General features: G+C 40.8%; 2 protein-coding genes across 3 annotated transcripts in view; one reads left to right on the forward strand and one right to left on the reverse strand.

Annotated features, from left to right (window-relative positions):
- LOC137993150 (valine--tRNA ligase-like) overlaps positions 1–9,935 on the forward strand; it is a 35,328-nt gene extending 25,393 nt beyond the window's left edge. The window contains exons 23-33 of one of the 2 annotated variants that reach the window (XM_068838835.1): positions 231–309; positions 2,191–2,318; positions 2,551–2,706; positions 4,071–4,135; positions 4,754–4,889; positions 5,726–5,837; positions 6,340–6,424; positions 7,310–7,397; positions 9,418–9,531; positions 9,627–9,662; positions 9,745–9,935. In XM_068838835.1, the coding sequence (XP_068694936.1) occupies positions 231–309; positions 2,191–2,318; positions 2,551–2,706; positions 4,071–4,135; positions 4,754–4,889; positions 5,726–5,837; positions 6,340–6,424; positions 7,310–7,397; positions 9,418–9,531; positions 9,627–9,662; positions 9,745–9,813 (1,068 nt within the window). In that variant the 3' untranslated portion in view covers positions 9,814–9,935. The remainder of the gene's footprint in view (positions 1–230; positions 310–2,190; positions 2,319–2,550; positions 2,707–4,070; positions 4,136–4,753; positions 4,890–5,725; positions 5,838–6,339; positions 6,425–7,309; positions 7,398–9,417; positions 9,532–9,626; positions 9,663–9,744) is intronic. The other variant, XM_068838837.1, reaches the window with a different exon arrangement.
- Positions 9,936–11,138: 1,203 nt separating this feature from the next.
- Positions 11,139–25,000, reverse strand: part of LOC137993149 (ATP-binding cassette sub-family A member 2-like) — a 61,122-nt gene continuing 47,260 nt past the window's right edge. The window contains exons 35-43 of the mRNA XM_068838834.1: positions 23,912–24,018; positions 21,945–22,086; positions 21,391–21,525; positions 20,299–20,402; positions 19,630–19,722; positions 18,709–18,814; positions 15,672–15,809; positions 15,257–15,478; positions 11,139–12,585 (exon numbers count right to left, since the gene is read on the reverse strand). Coding sequence (XP_068694935.1) covers positions 12,550–12,585; positions 15,257–15,478; positions 15,672–15,809; positions 18,709–18,814; positions 19,630–19,722; positions 20,299–20,402; positions 21,391–21,525; positions 21,945–22,086; positions 23,912–24,018 — 1,083 coding nt within the window. The 3' untranslated portion in view covers positions 11,139–12,549. The remainder of the gene's footprint in view (positions 12,586–15,256; positions 15,479–15,671; positions 15,810–18,708; positions 18,815–19,629; positions 19,723–20,298; positions 20,403–21,390; positions 21,526–21,944; positions 22,087–23,911; positions 24,019–25,000) is intronic.

Here is a 25,000-nt window from a genome sequence, read left to right on the forward strand (position 1 = left end):
TTGAACGATACGACACTCACAAAGGTGACATACGGAAAATACGCCACTCGGGTCCCGGATGTAGTGGCGTATGGAATCTACGAGTGGTTTAGTTCCCAGTAAAACACTCTCCTCCATATAATAAATAATAATAAGGGATACATGAAGTACTTACCTGAGTTGCTTTCACGACCCCTGGTGTTTGTGATGATCTCTTATTCAACAATCGGTTAATTGTTTATATTTTACAGAAAGAAGATTATCCTGATGGAATACCCGAATGTGGCACAGACGCTCTACGGTTTGCGCTTTGTGCTTACACAGCGCAAGGTTTGTTAATTTTTTCAAAGTGGACCATGCATGATCAGTTGGCCTGGGGTCTGTTTCTCAAAAGTCCCCAATCCAATCATGTTTCTTGAATATTATTAAAAGTGGGGTGCCTGTGAACTAGCTTGATAGCTACATGTAAGTGCACTTCCACTATAAACAAAACATTTCATTTTCTTTCCCGGCTTTTCGGCATTTCGCCGTGAAACTAACTTCTGTTCGTGAAGGATTGATCTATGAACATATTTTCAACAACAGAGAAAACAAAATAATTGCATAGTTGCATGACTTGAAACGCTTTCGTTTTGAACATAGAAAGCTTTTTACATCACAAGAAATACGACCGAAAAGTTTCGGGATCTTTGCGAAACACTCTCCTGCTCCGGCATTGTATCCGTGTATTTCTCTGTGATGTCAGATTAATTATGCCAAAGGCAGGAGTTCTTACCTGTTTTATGAGAAGTGCACTGCGTATGTCTCGAATGAGTAAAAGTTTGAGTTAAAAAGGAGCTGGTGGCCTTACACTATTCCGTGGTAGGGTAACGGTGTGGAATAATCGCGTTTCGCTCGAAAAATGGGTACCGCGAAGAGACTGTCTTGTTTTCCCACTCTTCACGTATAGCCATGTTAGGGTTTATTATACTCTGGAGGTTCTTTGAGTGTCCGTTCGCAGTCGTATTTACATATGTTGTAGTTTACGGTAATGGATTTATCACCCGCTTGCCGAAAATTATAACTTTATCACCCAGTTTCCGGATTTTGCTTGTTTGGTAGGAGTTTTGTAAACAGAGTTGATAGGCTCAGAAAACTGAGCAGCTTCTTATCTTTCCTTAAAACCTGATTTCTGAAGGTTCTTTCTAAACAACCTAAAGAATATTGAGTTTTAGGGTTAGAGCAGTCGAGAGGGGTAGGAAATGAAGAGGCGTAAGTTTTCTGCTGTCTACTCCTGAGCGGAGGTAGTTTGACAGAAGGCCGGCCTTAAAGTCAAACTGTAGTCAGATGTTGACTATCTTAAATGCGTCGCGCTCTTTGGAGCCGTGCCAACTGATTTTATCCGCAGGGAAAAAGTTCCTTGTTCTGTACAGAAAGATGACGCGAGCCATTCAACTCTCCAAAGTTGTTTTTTCTTAAGTTTTGTTTTGAACAACATGCATTCTTTGAGCGTGTTCCATTGGGATCAACCGTTTTTAGTTGGTTGAAGTGGTTGGGTTTTTTCGTCTTCTATTGGGAAAAAACCCTTTTCGGTTGGTTTGGTTGATCAACGTTTTCAACCGGTATCAAACTAGGTTGAAACGGTTGAAAAAGTATGGGAAGCGACCGCTGTCCTTTATGCGGGCCTTTTGAAGTCGGCCGCGGGCTCCTGCCATGTTGATTTCCCTCAACTTGTCAACGCTGAGAAGTCTGGTAATAACTATTCTCAGGAGTTACCGCGTTTCAACCGAAAACGGTTGGAGAAGTGTGCTATTGGAAAACCTCAACCGCTTCAACTTAAACTGGTTGCGGTTGAAACGGTTGCTCCCAATAGAACACGACCTTTGTGTTAAGAAACTGCTAATGGGATGTCCAAACTTTTTGCTCGCAGGTTATTAAAAGGAATTAAATTAGAAAGATGTTCTTGTGACTTTGTGAGGACAAATACGATTGCTGTCTTAACATGTAGTAAAGAATGTGTGAAGTACTGTTAAAAGGTCGGTTATTGTGATACCTATTCGTTCTGCCATAAGGGTGGTTTTAGAAAACGAAAGCGCTTTCCGGCCTAGTGAAATTGAAATAAGGCGGTTTGCGGGATGTTGAACCCCCTAATTCTATGCCACTTCATCGGTGCAGTCCATAATAGATCAATTGGTATTTGGGGCTTAAAATTGACATGGTTTTACACTGTAGGTCGAGACATAAATCTTGACGTTCTTCGTGTGCAAGGATACCGCCATTTCTGCAACAAGCTTTGGAATGCTACCAAGTTTGCCCTCAGTGGCCTGGGATCTGATTTCTCCCCAAAGCCAAGGCAAGAGGTGAGATACGAGCAAAGGGCGGATAACTGTCTTCTCCAACTTTTGACTTATTCGCAGGTTACTCAGTAAAAACTGGTCTCTTAACCCCCTGGTGGCCTCTCGTGGGAATTAGTTTAACTCGTTTGCTTTCGTTAATTACTTATTCTATTGTCCCTTTACACCCTATGATATCAGTACCCAAGGTTGCCTCCTGCATTATCAACTAATCCTTAAAATTGTATTCTTTACTTAGCTCATAGGTAACGAGTCCCTGGAGGACCGCTGGATTTTGAGCCGGTTATCTTACGCAGTAAAAACGGCGAATGAAGGCTTCAGAGACTATGACTTCCCCTCAGTGACGACAGCCATTTACAACTTTTGGCTTTATGAGCTGTGCGATGTTTATTTGGTAAGACAGTCCGAAAATGCTGAAAGAAAAATAGTGACCCAATGGGTATAAGGATCATGCCTCTAAATATAAAGGGAAGAAATGTAAACATATTTAATCACAGCAAATGCAAGCAAAATTTAAAGGAACCAAAGCTAACACTAAATTGATCAAAGGACATCTTAAGCATGTTTCAGTGTAGTAGTGTGTAGGCGTCTGATTTAAAGGAAGATTATCATACGATTCGTTTTTTTTCTTCCAAGATCTCTTCAGCTTCAGAAATTCAACATGGTGGCCAAACAGTTTATGAATCCGCCAAAATATGCCTGTACACTTAGAAGAAATCACATCTTTTTTCTTTGGGTGTCAAAACTATGTTAACCAAACACTAAGGGACCCAAGTTTTAAGCCATAATTTCAATTTTAACTGGAATTTTCCTAATTAATGGTCAGCCATTACTAAATGACGTCAAAGACTCCCTAGTTTAAGAATGCAATGCCGTTTGTACGCGACTGAATTAATATGGCAACGCAGCACGGGAGTTTCGGGTTTCAGATTTTTAAACTCGTGTTTTGCATAGATAATAAACTGCGTTTACACGCTGAAATTTTAAGATATTGAGTGATTGACGTCACTTTTCCCTAGCTCCAACCCTCCGATGTCCAGTCGGTCCGTTTTGAGCGTGAGTAAAGCCTGGTTTACATATGATTTGGAACGGTCTGCGATCAGTCTGCGACACTTCGCCACGTCGCAGACATATGTAAACATTTGTCCCCGGCGTTTGCGGTGATCTGCGGCACACGGTCAGGATGATCGGGAAAGTTGAATCTAGTTCTACTTTCCCGACCATTACGATGCTTCCGACCAAGACAATTTTTAATGGAAACTTGTCTGAGATGATCTGTGTCTTATCGGCGACACACTATTGTTCGCCTTGAAACACGTGTCATGTCGTATCCAATCAGACTTAAGTAAAGTGCTTGGCCCCATTTTGTTGGAAATCCTCGAGCGCGCCTATTTCTCCTCGCTTCGCAGACGGTTCGCAGAGGATGAGTGGTACTCTTGTCTGCGATCGCTTCAGATTAAATGGAAACATTCGCCTGCGATAAGACCGACGTAGACAGCTTCCGAGCGTGTCGCAGTCTTTTGCAGATTATATGGAAACCAGGCTCAATGGCGGACCGTGAAATTCAAAACTTACACTCAAAGTAAACAGACTTTGGATAAAAATCAAAGCTCAAAATTTTGCAGGCAGGTGTTAAGCAACCACACTTTCAAAATCTGAAGAAAAACAGGAAGTGATTTTTTGATCATGGTACCACTTTAAGGAGATGGTATCATGCAGTTCTTTTAACTATTGTTGTTGCATTGCATTGCATTACAGGAATACCTCAAACCAGTGCTACAAAAAGGCAGCGAAGAGACTATTACTACAGCACAAAACACCCTGTATCCTTTTTCTGTTAGTGTGTTTTGTTCAACTCGTTGTTTTTTGATCGATCATGAGATGCCCCTAACGTACTAACAAACTAACTTGCTAGCTAGCTATGGCTAACCAATCACTCACTGATAGGGAAGGGTTACGTTTTTGCAAACTTTGGCCGTGTAGAACTTTATATTTCAACCGAATTAACTATTTTAGGGTAATGTGAAGAGCTGTTTTCTACCCAACTTTGCCAAATAGACCACTCACTGATAGATTGATTTTCTAATTAACTTGATGAATGAAGCGGTTAATTTCTAAAGAAACTGGTGCTGCGTCTGTGTGGAGTGAAGCTCGGTCACTGTTCTCCCCTGGAAATATCTTTAAGGTCTCCTTGTTTGTGCTGCTGCTTGTTGATCGTCACCTTGGCTTATCGATCACGCATTAGTGAATTCCAACAAACGCGCAGCGTGAAGCGACCCTTCTATGGTGCATCTTCGTGTGAAAGCCAGTCACTGTGTGTAGAACTACCGTGAAGACTAAATAATCGCGAAGTCACTGAAACGCTTCATTACAAATTCCTCTATTTTTGTCCTCATTTCAACTTAGTCAGAAAAACTGTTATTTTTCTTAACATCAAAAAGGTACACGTGTTTGGAAAATGGTTTGATTCTTCTCAGTCCATTCATGCCTTTCCTGACTGAGGAGCTGTACCAACGGCTACCGCGCAGGACTGCTGACGCGCCACCAAGTATTTGCGTCACACCCTACCCAGAGGAGGTGAGTCTTTTGTTGCACATGACTCAGGGAGGGAAGGATAGTATTTTTTTCTTATCGTTGAAGGGAACCTCCACTAAAACAAAAGTTAACGTTAAACCACAGAACATAATGTTTACAATCAAAATAGTTCTAGCTTTTTCCAGTGATAGCGTTTGTATCCGAAATAAATGATAATGTCCTTTAGTTTGTACTTGGATTAAACAAGTTGAACAAGTAATCGAAAACCAATTGGTAGTTGCAGGTAAAGTATACCGTCATAAAAGTGTCCATTGCTGTTACAGAGTTTACCGGTGGAGACGTTATGACACTTTGACTCTGAAGATGGGTTGTCGAAACGGCAGTCAATGTCATCCCAAACAGTCCTTCTCAGGACTGCACTCTCCCTGACCGTCGTACTCCACTAAACTATTAATTCTGAGAAGTTATCCTTTCTCCTCAAGAAGAAGCCTGTTTTCTTTTGCATTTTCGCAACTGACAGGCTTGGAGAATAGAGAAGTTTTGCGGGGTCGAGACTGACTGTTTAATCAGTATACGCTGCGGTTACTTTGCTAGTAAACTCTACTGTAAAGAAATGCGCGGACACTGTTGTCTCGATCGACGGTCAGGAAACATAACAGGGAGCATGCGCCTTAAATACCTCCGTCCGAGATCGTGGACGGCGGTTAAATGGAAGCGAATTCAAACCAAGGGAATAGGTTTTTCTGCCTCCTGCCCGTCGGCTCAGCAAATGCAACTGAGAGAAAAGAGACCGTTTCTAGGAGGGAAAGTAATCCGATTTACAACAGTCTATTTTTGTAACGTCAGGTACGGCTAATTTACTGTTATTTTTCTTTCAGCGTCCATGGAGTGATGCTATGCTGGAAGACGAGATGAACCTGGTACAGAGTATCGTGAAAACAATCCGTTCGATTCGACAGGAGTACAACTTGACCAAAGCAAAACCAGAAGGTATTCATTGTTTAGCACACGCTTTATAATCTGAAAGAAAGTTAGTAATTAATCGTTTGTATGGAAAGTGGAAAATCTTTACTGACGCGGGACACTTAATAATTCGTGTTAGGTAACGTTTGTGCATTTCTGGGTGTAAGTGAGTGGTCAGCGCTATTACTGCTAGTCTCGTCATTTCATTCATCCATTGATCACGGCTCAACCGAGCATCCCATCGGCTATAACTAAGTACTCTCGTTCATCAACATAACAGCGTATTGTTCATTTCCTATTGTGATGTTTTCTCGGTTAATGGATGTGTCTGCGTGTTCACTTTTTGTCGAAAATTTCGTTGTTGGCTGATTGCACTTCTCCACAAGCAATAGCTATAAAACCATTATCTGTTAAATTGCAATTGTTCTACTTCAAGAGTGATCAAATTAGAAAGTCATAAAAAGTTCCCTTTCACTCTGCCCTGCTTTGTATGTGGAAGCCAGTTCATTGCGAGTCTTTGATTTTACAGTGTACGTGGTTTTCTCCGAGCGGTCTCTGGCGTCTACCGTCAGCAAATACACCGACACAGCTTGCACCCTGAGTTCTAGTGAAAGGTAAATTCTCAGTGCCGATAAGTTGCCGTTATGCATATTTATATCTTTAATGCGATCAAACTGTTACCGTATCCAACATCTTTTCTCCAAAGTAGTTTGCCTGCAGCCCTAATTAAAAACCGGGCAAAACGTTGCAATAATAATAATGTGTGGGCACGTTAGCATCTTATATTGGATGGTGTCTTTCGTTCGGTGACTGCAGGCCAACAGAACACGACTTTAAAGACGCGGACGGCAACCGAGAGTGAGCGGCTTTGCCTTTTAGGTTGTCTTCACACAACCACATTTATATTGCTATTTGACGTTTCTTCATTAGAGTTGAATTGTTTAAAAATCTGGGAAACACTACTGTTGTTCTGGCATGCGACATGTTCACTTCCGGCTGCCGTCCGCGTCTCAAAAGCGTCGCGTGCATAAGCTCCCTAATATTTTTGATACCGTTAAGCGGCGTGGCAATTTCAACATGATCACACATTGGATGTTGACTAACAGTAGAGAGATTTAGCATTGCGTAAAACCGTCACGGCAAACGGCAGACTACTGTCGGTTATAAAAGCTTGAAATTTCTCTAATTGTGACTTGGCTGACTCTCTTTTGATAAGGTGATCTATATCTGTAGCTAACAGGCAAGAAATCAGCTGAAATCAAAACCTTTGTTTGAGTTTTGGCAAAATGTAAGTTTCAGTCTGTCGCTTTCCGTTTGCCGTAAACGCGCTAGATCTCTCTCGTATTGCAAAGCCAGAATTTGCTGAGTAGAGAATAGCACTGAAGGAAGCAAATAAAGCAGTCGCAAAAACACCTGTTCTAGCCGCCCTAAAGTAGGAGAAAGTTCTTTACAATAGACCTTTCTCGGTAGCTGTCTGATTACGTGCTATTTGCTTGTAGTATACATGTAGTTTGTGAAGAGAAGCCTCCCCGAGGATGCGCTGTCGCGACTGTGTCAGATAAATGTGAAGTTCATGTACTTCTCAAGGTATCGTATTGGATCCTAAAGTGGGCACTATGATCAAAAAATTACTTCCTATTGTTCTTCAGATTTTGAAAGTGTGTTTGTATGACACCTGCCTGGCAAAATTTTAAGCTTTGATTTTTATCCAAAGACTGTTTACGTTGATTGTAAGTTTTGGATTTCACGGTCCGCCGTTATATACTCACGTTCAAAACTGACCGGCTGGACCTCAGAGTGTTGAAGCTTGGGAAGAGTGACGTCATTCACTCAATAGCTTAAAAATTCAGCGTGTTAACGCAGTTTATTATGTATGTATAAAAGCCCGAAACTCCCGTGCTGCATATAGAGCGTTTTCACATGACGTCACGGCGGCCATGTTGGTGTTCCAAAACAAAGAAAATGGCGGCCGTGATGGTGTACCAAACTAATTGAACTCTATTTCTATGCAAATACTTGCTATTGTTTCAGTGATCTAATATGGCTGCTTGTCACGTGAGTTGAAACGGCTCATTAATTCAGTCGGGTACAAACGCATTGCATTCTTAAACTAGTGAGTCTTTGACGTCACTTCCTCCTCGAACCAGCTCCCTCAAGAATGGCGGACCAGTAAAGGGGCACAGTCATGCTAAATTTGATGTTTTTACGGATGTCGAAACTACTGTAGGTCAAAAATCTAAATTAGTACAACATTCCTGACAACAATGAGAAGATGTGAGATGTATTTATGGCACAAAGAGCTAGTGGTAATTAATTTTTGCCAACTCGTTCTGAAGACATCGTCTCCACACTGGCCAGTTTTTTCAAGTTTCAATCCATTGCTCTCTTCTGCATCCTTGGCCGCTAACAACGAAGAATAGCTTTAGTGCACTTCAGAGGTTATTTAAATAGGAAAATTCCAGTTAAAATAAACAAGTGTCTTTTTTTAAATTAAGGCTTAAAACTTGGGTCACTGTGTTAGGGTTTGAAATCCAAAGAAAAAAAGATTTGATTTTTTGATCATGATACCACTTTAATGCAAAGACTTCTCTAAGCTAGGCTGACTGTGTTTGGATGTTCACTCGGTGATTTCACCTCGCGCCTATGTGTACATCGGTTTTGTTTGTTTTTTTTTTTTTGTATTCCGTGTCCACTGCAAACGCAAGTTGAATGTTAGCGTGTAATTGACTTGCGTTACCAGGTGGTGAACTTGCGCCGGTACGAAAGTCGTCTTGGTCTGTCGTTGCGGTATCATGGACCATACCTTCCAACCAAAGTGTTAGTTTCACCCCTTATAGCCAAGATTTGTGGTATGAATTAACCAAGCAAGCAAGCTTGCTTTCCATTTCAAGTGATTTAAAACCCTGAAGATCGTTTTTAATCGGAAGTTTCGGAAACTTAAAACTATCAAGAAGAGCATGTAGTACAAAACGTTTCCTACCAATGATCTACAAAGAAACTGGGTGGAGCATCTGTTGTTCGAAGGGAAGCACGATAAAATCGCGGTGGCCACCTTGCTGGGACCACACTGAGACCTCAGCGGAGGAGTTTAAAGCGAGAGGAAAACCATGTGGCAATCTTGTAAAAACCACTTTCAAAGTTTTCCGCATAACATCGAAGGAGGTTCCTTTTTCAACCATAACTTCACTGTGTATAAGCAACTTTAGTGTGGAAGTGGGCCCAACAAGATGGCGCTGCATGCTTTAGTTTTGAGATGCAGGTGAGTATCGGTTACTCGAATCAGTCCGTTTTTGAGATCAGCCGGTTCTCTTAGACAACTGTGCCATGGCCCCTTCCGACACAAAGTGGTAAATTTGCCTGTTGTTTCCCAAAAGGAATTTTGGTTGTCGGGGAAATAGTAATACATTGTTGTAGTTGTTTTTGATAGCAAAAGGCGTGAAAACAACACATCGGCTTTCGCACACTGATTTCATTTCAGCAACAATTTGACTGACCGGAACCCCATAGCAGTTGTGGGAAAATCCGTGCGATTATTTTGCTGGAAGCACGTAGATGAAGGTGCCTTTCGAATTTTTCCCGATTAACATTCGCTTCCTGTCGTTTTTAGGGCCTGGTGGACGTGGCAAAGGAAATTGCGAAGTTGGATGGAAAGAAGGAAAAACTAAACGGCCAACTTGCAAAGCTAAAAGAAGCCATGGAAATAACCGATTATTACTCAAAGGTACAAGTCAATAAAATATTTCAGTTTCTAAATGACACCGATAGTTTTCTGAAGTTTAGAAAATCATGTTTATGTGATTTTTTGCGCGTTTTCAGGTACCCGAGAATGTTCAGCAACAAAATACAGAAAAGGTTTGTTGTTTTTTGTCGTTGACTTGACTTGTACTCGTTTACCAAAATACTCATTTCATGCTTTCATGTCTTTCAATTTCAGCTCAAACAGTTGGAAACAGAACTTGCAAAGATAGGCAAGGCGCTAGCTTCATTCAAAATGGCAGAATAAGGGAATTCAATCGTCAATTAATAAAAAAATTTCAATGTTTCAAAAGTGTAGGAAAGAACATTAAAATTTTAGTTCCTTTAATAAAATTGAGTGTTATTCTGACGAACATCTGGACGTTTTCGTACTTAAGGGGGTTGGCCGCATATTAGAGAGAGGTGACAGCTTGAATGCTGGACATGCTGTTAACCAAACAATGTCAACGTTTGTAGTTCAACTCTGCAGTACGGAATTGTTACATGTTGCAGGTAGAGTGAACAAAATTCCTTCTTCTTTAACTTTCATAGCGTCCCTCATGGAACTTTTTTAACTGGTAATATGAGGAGCGAAAAACAGCCCTCTATTTCTGTCACGTCGTTTTTACAGACCGATTTATTTTTAGATTAAATTTCCCGCGAAATGACACTCCCACAGGAACCCGATGACCAATCGCAAAGAACTAACTCGACGTCATAGCGTCACCGAACCGGAACTGCCTTTGTTTTTTCTTGCGGAAAAGGTGGTCTAAAAATAGCTCAGTCTGTAAACTTAGTATGACAGTTGTTTGCTCCTAGTCATGGTCGTTTGGTAATGTTTAATAAATGCCCGATCTAGGATGGTGGGGGCGTTTTGTAGAGAGAGGGTTGTCCAAAAGAAAGTCTGATTTGACAGGGCATCTGTTGGATACAAAACGCAGATACGATTGTTTGCGGTTTCAACTTCTCTACATAACTGACGTCTGTAAATCTGTAGTTGTCCCCTTTTTCGCTCCAGAGGGTTAGACAGAGTAAAATCTTCGAGTGTCACTCCAAGAAGGGGAAGGGTTTAAGAGATTTGAGCTATTTTGAAATTCTCCTCATTGGAATTGTGCTCAAATTCGATGACCTAGTTGCTCTGCTTCTCGTTTCATCCTAATCCACCCCTATTATACGTTTTAACTCCTGCTTGTCAGTTTCGAATACTGGCCACTTCCAGTTCAATTCCAAGCACGAAATTGTTCAGATGGTTTTAGGTCTTACTTTTCTCCTTGTTTGAACTTTTCACTTTGACTTGCTTCGAAGAAGCTGAAGCTAATGCTGTCATCCCTGGTTTAGTATTCCCAGTAACTTAAATGACATCATATTCCTATGGACCTGTATTCACTTTTAGTTTATGCTGTAAAGGGTAAACTTAAAATGATGAAATATTATGGTCGAAAGGACTCTTGTTATCAAATGGGACAATCGTGACCAGCGGCCATATTGATATTTGCTAAAACAGCAAGGAATTTCAAAAAACGGATTCTACTTAGACTTATTAACAAAGCTGCCGAGACGTGATGAAAATTATCTACAGACCACAACAAAACGTACAAACAAGAAACTGTTCTTTAATTACGTCCTCCCTTTAATTTAGTCAATTTAAAATAAATTTTGGCCTGACAAAGGCACGATAAATAGGGTGTTTGGAATAATATATCTTACAAAGTTTTCCCTGGCAGCATTCCAGAGCAAATGTAATTCATAAAAGTTAATTTTAAGTGTGAAACACTGTTACATTTATCAGCCCTTGATTTGTTAAACCCTATTACAGCAACATCTAAAAATTTTTCCCTATCCCGCCTGCTTATCCAATCTGCTGTGCTCGAAATTTACCACTCCACCAATAACGACGTTTCCATCGGTGTTTTTCGGTGTTTTAGGAAAAGACCTAAAAATAATTCTAACGTTCAAGAAAATATTACAAGGAAAAAGATGGTGGGTTAGTCCCTGCGAGTACAAAACATTTTTTTACTGTACAAATGCTTCAAAACCGTTAATATCTGTCATTCTACAGTACAGGTCGCAGGAATAGCATCACTTACACGCGCGTAAATTCGAGCAATATGGCGGATTTACACGTGAAATACACGCGCGAAACACGAGTAGTTAAGTGACTACGTCACGAACTATACAAATTCTGCGTGGTTACCTGTGCAATGCCGTGGCAACTTTAATTTTAAAAAATACCCTACTCACTGTTATTTTTACCTCTAGAACCACAAAAAATGGAAGCAGGCACGCGCAAATAGACATTCGTTTAACGGGCAATTGTCCGCGCGAAGCCTGTGCACGCTAGTGGCGTCATCGAAAGGACAGGCCAGGTTGATCAAAAAGACCATTCAACCACGCCCCAATGTGTAACTCATACCTAAGAAATGAGGGTGTTGTTGAAAATTCGTCCATTTACCCAGGGTTTTCCTTCTTCCAAAATCAAGCCCACTCCTAACTTTACCACTGCTTTTACAAAAGAAATCTCTAGAAGCCCTTTCCAGCAGCATTTTTACAGGCAAAACCAGAGCTTAACAGCCGATTATAGGCCTCGTACAATATATTAGACAAGTACCCTTGGGAATGGTCATAAAAGTGCGAGTTAAATCTTATTAAGAACAAATATCCTGAGCCCGGTTGTTCGAAAGCCGATTAACTTAATCCAGGATTAGCGTAAACTTTTGTTTCATGTCACGGTTTTCAACTTTTTGGTGGAAGTTTCTTTTGCTTATATTTGTTTTTCAAGATTGACCTCTTCAAATGTAAAGTTTTACCGAATAGCATATGGGAGTCGAGACAAACTCCTTGCTTAATTTTTAATCTGGGATTAGCGTTGATCGGCTTTTGAACAAACGGGCCCTCGTCTGTGAAAAGGTAGTTGTGCGATCCAGGTTATTGGCTTCCGGTATCAGTAAGTTGGAGCAGTCCAACGACCCCCGTTGAAACCACACACAATTCTGTTGTAAAGCTGCTACAAATCTTCTATATTTTCAAAACTGAGGCGGCCCTGAAAAGCAAATATGTGTGAAATACAAGAGGTTATTTACAAGTGTTAACTGAGGCTCTACGTAAAATGATGTAGTTGGATTGTTCCATTTGAAAGCCAAAAGTGGGTTCAAAGAGGTGTTCCCAACCTCTAAAGAGATATCTCAAAAATTGTTGATCTGGACATGTCAATACTAAGCTTTGTAGCGGTACTTAACTGCAGCTGTTTATATAATAAGCTCAAAAATGCACGCATTTTGATTGGTTCTCACCTATGATCTATTAGACAACAGTAGCATAGTTGACGTTATCATTAATTAACAATTATTTGCCGAAGGCGAAGTGATTATCGGTGAATATTCACCGAGACGAAGTCGAGGTGAATATTCACCGATAATCACTTCGCCTTCGGCGAATAATTGTTTTAGTATAAATACACAGGTGATTATTTCAAAAAAGAGAAAAAAACATTTCAACGCGAAATCATCTTCACTTACAGTGGCAAAACGACTACTGGCAGCCATTTTGTCCGTCGAGGTGATTATCGGCTGATAATCCGAGATAGCGAGCCAATGAGAGCGCGCGATTTTGTATAATCACCTGTGTATTTATACTAAAAACTTTTAATTCCTTATTATTATATAAAACAAATAGACTCCATGTTCCGTGTGTCTGTTCAGGAATAGATCACAGATGACGTCAAAATGTGATAAGAACATCAGTGGCTGTGCTTTCACGAGCTGTTTTTCAGGTCGCTTAGCGAGTGACAACCGAAAATTCCGTGAAAAGAGTTCCTTTCCCAAGCGAGTCGGCAAATTTCAATAGAATTGGCATTACATTTAAGGTAGCTTAAGCGAGTTGGCAATTACCTTCGGCCAACGAGGAGTCGTTTGTGGTTGTTCAAATGGGAAATACAACAGGCGTACTATTTTCACGTGCTCTCTCCTCATTTAATCTTACCAGTGAAAACACGTATCATTTTTAAGTCGCTTAACGAAGTCTGCAAACAAACCACTTTCAGGAATGTTAAGGGAAACAACGGCTGTCGTGAAAACACGGCCAGTCATACACTCTGCTATCGCCTCGTGTGCTACTTTTTTGTTCTCACCACATTGTGAAAGGGTTTTCAGCTGAGCTCGCGCGCGTAAGCCACACACGCAATTCGTAAGCTGCTTGCATCAGCTCATGATTCAAATGGGTCAACAGAAACAAATACAAATACCCCTAATTTCGCTCACCTTTCTCCCAATTCCTATATATATGGAAAATAAATATACATCTCCTATTCACGAAAACTACGAAAATTCTACACAAACGCTTTGAAGGTCACTTAAATCCGTTTGTGTTGGCCTGTAGCTCCACTCGCGCGCGGACTCGAATGAGCGGGTGACGCATGCGTAAATGCCAAGCTCGTAACCCCCTCATTTTTCCTGATTTTGCAACTTTACTCGTTTATCTCCCTGCTTCCGGACGATGAATTTTTTTCATTTTTTGCATGTTAGCTTAGATTAATTTAAAACGCTTGTCTCTCAAATTTAAAAAAGTTAGGGACACGTTTAAAAAAAAAGGTTTTCCGAAAAACTGACCAACAGATTTTGTTGAATTTTAAGTATTTTGGAGAGTATTTCTAACATTATCTGGTAACGCTGAATGGGAAAATTTCACCGTCCCGTTTGTTTAAAAAAGACATCATATGTTGATTTTAAGGCTCAAAGAAATACCTAATATCGTTGCCATGGTAACGTTATTTTGAAGGAAAATATGATGTCAGAAATCTACAATGGGTGCTTAATACCCTGGCCAAATTTCGTCTTGATATAATTACCCTAACTGTATCTAAGGACAAAATATGCTTATTTGTTTGAAAAATGGAGAAAGTATTTCGAGCCTCCTTAAAGAAAGGAAAGGAACTTTATTTAAGTGTCTAGTCGTTCTAGCGCTGGAGCACTAATTGGGGACACTGTAAACTGAAATCAACAAATTAACACAAATCAAATCAAATGTTGGTTTTTGAGGAGAGAGGAAACCGGTGTACCCGGAAAAAAACCTCTCGGTGCAGAGTAGATAAAGTCTGCTTACGAGTCAAGTGGCCCATTAGGCAGGAGCTTATCCCGGTTTCTGTAGCATGAAGCGACTAGGAGTATTTCTACTCCCCCCTGGATGGGATGCTAGTCCATCGCAGGGCATTAAATTCGCCGGTACCTATTTATACAGCTGGGTGGAGAGAAGCACCGTGAGAGTAAAGTGTCTTACCCAAGAACACAACACAGTGTCCCCGGCCACGGCACGACCCGGACAACTCGCTCCGGAGTCGAGCGCACTAACCATGAGGCCATCGCGCCTCCCACGGTGCAGAGTAGAGAACCAACAAACTCAATCCACAAATGACGCCGAGTCTGGGAATCGAACCTGGACCACACTAGTGAAAGGCGAGTGCTCTCACCACTGCGCCATCCCTGCACTCCAATTAAAAAGAGAAATTACTGAACAGACGCACTGCAACGTGGAATCTATTTGTTAATTGTTTTCATTTGGAGTTCCGTTTACTTTCTCGTTTTGATTCCAATCTTATTATTATGAACAAAACGTACTTCCAAAAGGATGAAAGCGAGAAAAAAGTCCGGTTGGGTAGAGAATCTTGTTGGTTACTCACCCCGGTGAGGAAAGGTGTCAGTAAGTCAACAGTCACTTACCCGATCTGAGAATGTAACTTGCCAGTCATCATTGTCAAACTCTTCCCCATGCTGCTCAGGGTATTCCTCTAAAGCACAAAACCGGACGTCATCAGACCACATGGCTCGGAGTCTCTCAGCGCGCCTGCGTACTCGGAACCTCGAAACACTTCTTTGCGGCTTTAGACTCTCTTCGTCCAAAACAATTTCGTCCGTTTGTTGGCGAGCGAAGTTGATGAACACCTAAAGATATATAGAGAGTACCAGTCTTGATAAAAAGGTCGCTTAAACAAAGACGCCACCGAAAGATAGCTAAATTCGAAACTACGGAAATAACAGACATAAAATATGATCCTTTTAGCGTGTTAAAACAATGTCGTTCCAGTCCAAAGATGAAAATTATCGGGAAAATATAAAGTGAAGGAAAAAGTCTTACATTGTCTAGCGTCGTCTGACTAACGGAATAATCCTCTATATGCAAAGCTTCATAAGACGACTCGATATGGCCGAACACCTCGGACAGTTCCATCACACCAGAGGGGAGCTGGTATTGAACCATGTTGTGGTGATGTTCCTAAAAACATTCAATCAAGATATAACTTTCAATATTAAGAGCTCCAACAGTACTGTGCTGTATCTCGCTGTTCAAGTCCGTCTTATAAGCAAATGGTTCTTGTGTTCAGAGTCTGAGTGAATTTTCAGAAGCCCACACTTAGAATGAACACTGATTGCGTTATCTTTGTGACGTTTAGTGCCATAAAAACTACTAAGTGACTCGGTTTCAGAGCAAGTCTTGGTGCGAAACCATTTACCTAACAATGACAAATGAGTTGTGTTTTCATGCAAATCATACTGGTACTGGTACTGGTACTGGTACTCCTACTCCTACTCCTCCTCCTCCTCCTCCTCCTCCTCCTCCTCCTCCTACTACTACTACTACAACCACTACTACTACTACTACTACTACTACTACTACTACTACTACTACTACTACTACTGCTACTGCTACTGCTACTGCTACTGCTACTGCTACTGCTACTGCTACTGCTACTACTACTACTACTACAACCACTACTACTACTACTACTACTAATACTACTACTAATACTACTACTACAACCACTACTACTACTACTACTACTACTACTACTACTACTACTACTACTACTACTACTACTGCTACTGCTACTGCTACTGCTACTGCTACTGCTACTGCTACTGCTACTGCTACTGCTACTGCTACTACTACTACAACCACTACTACTACTACTACTACTACTAATACTACTACTAATACTACTACTACAACCACTACTACTACTACTACTACTACTACTACTACTACTACTACTACTACTACTACTACTACTACTACTACTACTACTACTACTACTACTGCTACTGCTACTGCTACTGCTACTGCTACTGCTACTGCTACTGCTACTGCTACTGCTACTGCTACTGCTACTACTACTACTCCTCCTCCTCCTCATCATCATCTTCATCATCATATCGGAAGCGACTACAAGACAGTGGTTAAAAACCTCAAAGATCGGTCTTGTTTCCTTTGACTAACACTTCCCAAGCGGAATTTTAGTTCGGTTTATGGTAGCATAAACTGATGTTAATAAACCTGAAAATTACATATATGCCCTATGAAAGCACACATATGGACGTATTAGCAATAATCGTATCTCTTTTTCTTTGTCACACAACGTCCAACATTTGAATAAGCTTTTGTACTAAGTATTGGTACAGACTAGTTCAAAGTACAAGAAAGAACAATGAACAGTAACTAGTTGTCCGATTACAATGTATCCTTCCCCTCTGGCAAAATCCACTGTAACTTAACAGGATATATTTTCTAGTCTCCACAAAGGCTCCATTGTTTATAGCACGTGTTCATCATGCACATGTGCTCCTCTTTATGCCGTACACTTCCTTTCCCTGTCAATTCTCTTAGGGCTTTGGTTCATTCACAACAGCATTTTGTTTTTAAATTTTTAAATAATGGCATATTTGTGCCCAACATGCGGCCATACCCCAGCTAATTCACAGCGTACATCTTATCTTAAACCTCCATGTTATGGTCAATTGAGGTATCCGCTGACCAGTATCACGTGACCATATGGCGGGCTCGAAGTTTAGAGCTCAGCGAGGTCAGCTGCTTTTTTGAAGTTGACCACTGACCAGGTACTGGGTTTCGATTGGACCGCTGGCTCAAGCCAGGTTAATTAATTAATTAATTTATTTATATATTTATTTACTGATTAAGTATGAAATCGTACATGGTGGAATCAACAATAGGGCATAGGTCCCCTACGAGGTTAAGCACCAGCCCGCCCGCACGTAAAACATTAAGAACCCATCCCACCCTGACTAAAAGATCGCTAGCAATGACAACTTGTGGAGATATTTGTCTTACGACACTTAAAACAGATAATTTGATACGATCTAATGTCATCTTGATCAAACACGTATGGCAGTCTTTGGAAGTAAAAGGATTTTAACTTGGACTTAAACAGAGAAACAGAGGTAATAGTAGTAATTTCGTTAGGTAATGCATTCCAGAGATTGACTATGCGAAAAAAGTAGGGATCGCGAAAACTGTTTGTTTTAGGAATGGTTAACTGCCTAAAATTATTGCCTGAGCTAGAGCTTCTAGTGCTGCATCTAGGTTGGTACATATAATTTCGGAGATCAATTGTATATACGTTAGTTTTGCATTTAAAAAAGAAAACAAAGTCCAGATATTCTAACCAGTAATTAATAGGTAAGAGCTGGAGTCCCAATAAGCGATCGCTGTAACTGAGGGCATTAGAATAGTTATAAAGGAATTTGGTTGCCCTACGTTGGACTTTTTCTGTGGCTAAAAGTTTCTAATAACACTCTGAGGAGCCCAAACTTGGCTACAATAAGAGATTTAACTAAAGCTGTGTAGAGAGCCTTTCGAGATTGCATAGACATGTCCTTGGTGCAGTTTCTTTTAAGGAATCCAAGCATCTTGTTGGCTTTAGCGGTAATAGCATCAATGTGAAGGTTCCAAGAGTGATCGCTAGTAAGAAGAAATAACCCGGGAGCTCCGCTTTTATGCTCGGCTACATCCAGAAATTAATTTCGTTTCCCGACGCTACTTGATTTCTCAGCTTGGCAACACTTAGCACGATCCATCGGTATATGAACTGATGTCCGAGATTTAGTAAACCAATCAGACCGCTAGAAACCCAATGCCCGATGTTACAGATTTAATAGGGAAATTTAATCACAGACACTTGTAATTGTGTCTGAATGTGGATAAATCGAAAGCGGTCGATCCGAAAAATTAACCCGCTCCATAACGCTGTTGAGCGTCGTTCTTCCCCACCTGTCACTATTTCAAACGCGCCGTGGTACTGAAGATGGTTCCAAATCAGCGAACAAAAACCTGTTTTTTTTTGGCCGAACAAAATGACCTGCATCAAATGTGTACCTACTTTGAGTGAAGCTCGAGGAAACTTCTCCGAGAAAAATTGGAACAGAGGCTCCAAATCTGGTAGGTCTCCTTGAACACGTATCGTAATAATGTAACCTTCCCCAAACCTACAAAAAAGAACCCCACGTAAGCCGTCACTAAGTATGAATTTCGCTGCGCATACAGCTGGAGTTTTTGGTATGCCCGATCCTTTTGGGTATATTTGAGGTGCCATAAAATTCCCTACTTCACTTCTCCCTTGAAGACGTGTTGGAAAATCTCCTCTTTTGAATAAGCGGTTCGGAAGTTCACTTCGGAGGATCTTTAGTTAGCGCTCAACCGACAACCTAGTGGTTGCATGAACTTAACTCGGGATTAGCACGAACAAAGGAGGGGCAGCATAGCTGAGTGGTTAGGGTACCGGACTTACAATTTGGGGATCCCGAGTTCAAGTCCCCCTATGAAAACTTGTTGGGTTTGTTCTGAGTTGTATACGTACCCGTTCATCTCCCAGAGTGTGCTTGTAAAATAGGCAAGTGTCTGCCTATCACGATATGAGTTTATTACAGATCTGCTGTGTTGACTTCAGTGATTTCTTTCATTGGCCTTGAAAAGTCTTTGAGAAATATATATTTTATTCGCAACGCAAGCGATGGCGTTTTGGAGTGACCGACGGCAAAAAGAGGTGTGGCGTTTCCTCTTTTTACCTACCTCGACGCCACCATATTTGTATCGATGAAGTGACTTTACTCGTGTAGAAACGAGTTTGCTTTGAAATTTGGACGAAACTATTGCAAAAAGATAGGACAAGTCCACTTCCGGTTCCCAACCGTCCCTGAAAAAACGTTTTTTGTTTAATTATTAAGCTTCCTAATGCTTCCAACAACCCATTCTTGCCATGTAAAAGAATCGTGGCCAACAAGAAATACTTGTTTCAGCTAACCTGTTTTTCAGGTGCTGACAACTTCCCAGACACTTGAATCGTCCATTGACCATGATTGCCAAACGAGTACACAGGGCTTCACATTCCTCCATACTGCATCAATACATAACATAAGCAATTAGTGTTTGAGATTGTGATGTCAAACGTGATGTCAGGAGACATCAACGGCGAAATACTACCAACGAAAAACATAATGGCAAAGTTTCTTCCTGATGTGAAAGAAATGTGAGGTGAGTACATCACTATCTGAAATTGAAGCCACGCAGTTGGACGCTTGGAAAACACGACAGGACAGGATGGAACCGTTACCCCACATTTTAGTGTTGACAGTACATATACCTTTTATGTGCAGTGAGTGGTTAGTCTTCTCGGATAAGGACTATAAACCATTGCCACTCTCACGAACCTTCTTCTGAAAGACCCCACATACTATTCTCAAAGTTCCCGGTGTTTTGGTCTGGCCTGGCCTTGTAATGAGCCATTGTCATTGTCATTATTGTCACTGGATCCTCCTTTGTTGAGCGACTCACCCCTCACCTGAGTGGTAAGACTTTTTCACATCTCGTTTTTTTTTTCAACTGTGTATTTGTAAAACGAACGCGTAAAACATAAAAAGCCAGTGATCCGGCACTTTAGTTCGCTTTTATGCTTTGTCATGGCTTGTCTCACCTGTGAGAGGTCAAAATCACCGAGCGGCCGTCTTTGATAAGGTCTAGAATAAGATTCCATAAGAATCGCCGTGCGTGTGGGTCCATTCCTGTAGTGGGCTCATCCTGAAGTGACAACAAACACAAGGTCAGCGCGTAAATATCCACTTGCACAGGCTAAAAAGGCGTCTCTATTAAAGCTTTCTAGGGACGTTTCTGTAAACCCTTTTACTCCCGGCAGTGTGACTACCCAACAAAGAACTCTTTGGTAGTAGTTAGGAGAATGAACGTTTCGATCGCGGGATTGAAAGGGTTTAAGTGCATAGTAACAAAAAACCGACCTAAACGTTTTTGTATGTGGCTAAGATAACTGTGTTTTTACAAGTGTGGTGGCTTCAAGGCAAATTTTAACGGATAACTCCTCCTTTACGGTTACCAAACGGTCGCAAAAAAGCCAGTGTTTAGCCTGCCTATTTTCACCACACTGATGGCACAAGAACCGGATTAAATTCAGGAACGGCACCAGTGTTCCAAGCCCACTTATGGCATACTCTGACGCCCGATTAGCGGCGATCTTGCGTCAGTAATCAAATACTAGTGTATCTAATAGATATTAATACTACGGGTACATTTTGTTGAAAGTGACATCATTGGTAACCATAGCAACGGTGCATTGAGCTCAGTGGGCATACTTTAATTTCCACTGTTAAGGGAATGAAAGTATGGGAGTTTACTGCCACGTTTATAGAACAATCTGCATGCAACCCTTCATCGCTAGATTGGGATATGGTGAGATGCTTTATTATGCGAACTCTTAAACCGACGGTAAAACGCTATTTAAATGAAACCATTTTGTTGAAACGTTTGCTTAGTAAGATTTATTTGCGAGGACTTACCAAATTAAAATTTGGAATTTTTGTTGGCGGTGATCTTGCGTTAATCTGATATTAATTAAACTCGAGTAGCGCCAATCGGGATTTTCTTTTGCCACAGTTTTGGAGAAAGACCATCACAATTATTAAGGTTTCTACTCTCTAATAACCCGGAACAAGTTTCAGAAGTTTGAAAAACAAATCTCCTTTAAAACATAAAGCTAACAAGAGCCATGTCTTACCAGGAATATGATTGGCGGGCTGCCGATCAACGCCATGGCCGTGGAAAGTTTACGTTTGTTGCCACCGCTGTAGGTTTTGCTTGGTTTGTTAGCGAAGCGAGACAGTGCAAGCTTCGAGGTTGCCCAGGATACAACCTAGTGACAAACAATGATAACAGACGCTTATAATTGCCATCTCACTTCTTGATACTACTGTAATATCCAGCAATTTAAGTTGCTTGGAAAGTACTCGGGAGAGGATACAGAAAGTAATTTTGCTTCTTCAAATCCACCTTTTTTCAAAAAATCAATTCTTCCCTCCATCCTTAACTCACAGATTTCAGGTAAAGACGTATTTGACGTGTTTACTAGCAAAAAGAGCAGAGAAATGAAAGAAATTTGGAGAGGAATACTAATTCTCTACCAACAAAAGCTATTTCAACAGCGGTATGAGTCAACAGCATAAAGTTAAGGGTTAAGAGGTCAGAGGATAAACAATTCTGGGACACAATGGCATTTAGACGTTTGCACCGTGAAGTTCAAACTGGGTCTGATCACAGTTGGTGATAACTCACCTTATGTACTTCTTTCTCCGGGACCCCGCGAAGTCTTGCGTACAAAGAGAGTTGTTCATTGCCTGTTAGTTCATCTATTAGAGCGTCAAATTGAGGACAATATCCCATGCACTTGTGGACCTTCAGCATCTCAGATAAAATACTGCAATCACACCAAAAGACACATAAGTCATTTCATTTTTTTTCTCAATACGCGAGCGGGCGGAATTTTACGAATCCTGCAATCTGATTGGCTCTGGGAGCGGGTAGAATTTTTCTATGTTGCCCGCCAACCCAGGCGGAATCCTAGCCCTGGTTGCGAGAGGTTGTGTAATGACCTTAAATTTCCATTTTTTGACACCGAATACGTTTACGTAGAGAAGTAAGTGTTTCAAAACAGATTTTTATTGACAAGAGGCGTGGAAATTTCTGCATTCGCTATCAAGCGCGGTGCGAGTCAACAATTAAAAAAGTGATTTCAGACAGGAAGTGAGAGAGAGGGAAAAAAACAAACAAATCATTTACCAGCTAAGGGTCGGTCTGTATAGCGAATAACTGTGACCTCGGCCTACGGCCTCCTGCAGCATTTTGAAGACCTCAGTCGAAGTTTTTCGCTTTCCGGACCTCCGAGTTGGCAAATAACATATATTTGTCTAGCGATTCTAAACAAAATCAATGGCACGTTTAGTTAGCCTCGAACCCAGGGACGTCGTTTTTCGAGGTATAAGAATTTTTTGATCCGATCATTACATTTACCTTTTAAAGGGGCTATGTCAAGAAATTTACCCAAATTCAGCGACTTGGTACTGGCAACCAAATCAAGCCAAACGTAAAATTAACTACTCCGAACACTGAAGATAGGTTTGAATGAAACAGCAAAGACAAAAGGAGGCGGGTTTTTGGGTTTTTGAAAACTGTTCAGCCTAGCAGTTTTTCAAAGTTTGTCTTTGTTTGAAATTTAGGTTATGTATGCTCCACAGACATTTGTTTTCACGAAGCTGAAGTTGAGTTGCTTTAAAGTAATTTCTTGGTTAACGTTAAGGAAGGTCCCACATACTCTTATTGCGCATACGTTTTGCGCATCACGCAATCATTTTGTCACGCGCAATCACGCGCTGACTTTATTTTTATCATGTTAAATTATTTTTCCGATTTTTTTCATCGAAATGCCTTGGAAGATTTATTCGGTTGCAGTGCGAAACACATGTATCTTGTGAATCGCGTGGTGGGCCCTATTTTTTATTATATAAAATGAAAGTTTGAGGCTCATTGAAGTCGGGATTAATTATTGGGGCCGTGAAAAATTGATAAAGGACGGTTTTTGGAAACTACAGAGGAGGGTTGTCAGGCTCAAAAATGGCTCTGTCTTCGCGTTTTTGTGATTAAAAACACATTTATAGAATCGTCAGGCTGCAATTTGCTATTCATTTTAATGATCTTTGACATTTCTGTTGTTTTACTGTAAGTAAACTGTCAAAAAACGTACGTTTCTTTGTTTAAGTAAAAAAAATTTTAGTGTCCACTTTTTCAAAAAACAAACCTGATTATTTCAAAAATGCATGGTTATCCCCTATTTTCATTACACATTCCACGTCATCAAATTCTAAAATCAAAATCGCAACGTGTTTTAAATTTTAAATTTATCTATAGGAGGTGAAGATGACCTAGTTTCCACTTCCATGACGTCTTTCGTTTCGAAAGTACAGCAATTGTCACCTTGCGTGACTCCATGATACAAAGTTGTTTGGTTGAAAAAAAATGTCTATGCCTATGAATCTCAGCAGTCTGAGCGTTTCAAGTACATTGGGAAATGTGTTAATGGAAATGTGCTAAGAGAATTCCAGATGTTCGTGTTGATTACTGGCCGCCATATTGGTGCACAACGGTGGTGCACCAACATGGCGGCTCCATACAAAACTTGTTTGGATTTCCCCAGCCTTACATGTGTTGCTGCTGCAGATGCCTCCTATGAATGAATACCGTCTTACCTGTGAGAATTGAGGTACGCATTACCAGCAGACATGGAAGTGTCTCCAGTAAGCATCTTGAATGTACTGGTTTTTCCAGCTCCGTTGACACCCAGAAGACCAAAACACTGCGGCAAAGACGTCAAAAACCGAATTTACGATTATTGTTAAATTACTTGGCGGGCAATAACGAGTTCATAGTCCAGCATTCGCTGGGAAACTGGTGTTCCTATGAACCAGTGGCATGGACTGTTTTGCTCAGGAACGAGGGGCATTGCAGTCGTCGCCTTAGGAGTTTAAAAAGGACAGAACGATGGGGTCTTATAGAAAAGGGAGTGTGCAAGCAATCTACAACTTACTTTGATATGTTACGACATTTAGATCACCGAAGATTTTCGAGTTGCTGTTTGCCTCTGGTTCAAAACGAGTCTTGGTGCTCAACCATTCAAATGATAATGAAAATCTCAGTCAGAATAGGCAGCGAAAACATGCGGAGCTCACTCTATCTTTTTAGCTACATTTATGTTTAAGTGTTAGTTTTCTGTAGTTTTTGGTGTTGTTGTTGTAATTTCCTGCCCGAGAGCACTTAAGTTTGCTACACTGTTTGCGCGCGCATTATTCAATTGTTTGCATTTAGTATTGTAATTGTAACGTTTACCGGTAATTTAAGATTCTAACGATAATGTACTAACGTAAGTTCAAATTGTAACATTGACACAAATTCAAATTCGCACTTTAACGAACACTGGCAACTGAAGATGATCGATGATCGATCGAAACATGTCTTGTAAACTCAAAGTTGTTGTCCAGTTTTTACGTACACCACTCATTTCCATTCGAATGGTTGTGCAGCAGGACTCCCTTTGAAACCGAGGCAAACAGCAACTCGGATATGGGCTATTTGTAGAGCACTACACCGGTCCCCACAGATTTTGGATACAGATCGCACTGAATTTTACAGGCTTTCAAAAAACGTTCATGAATGGGCCTTTCACATTTCGCACGTTCACTAAAATCTACCCTGGAAACAATAGCCTCCAGTATCGATTGTTTAAACTGCGATTTTAGTGCCGAACACCAACAGAGAAAAGAATGAAATTAGAGAAGCCA

The sequence above is a fragment of the Montipora foliosa genome, chromosome 2 (assembly GCF_036669935.1).
Source record: "Montipora foliosa isolate CH-2021 chromosome 2, ASM3666993v2, whole genome shotgun sequence".
Lineage (NCBI taxonomy): Eukaryota > Metazoa > Cnidaria > Anthozoa > Scleractinia > Acroporidae > Montipora > Montipora foliosa.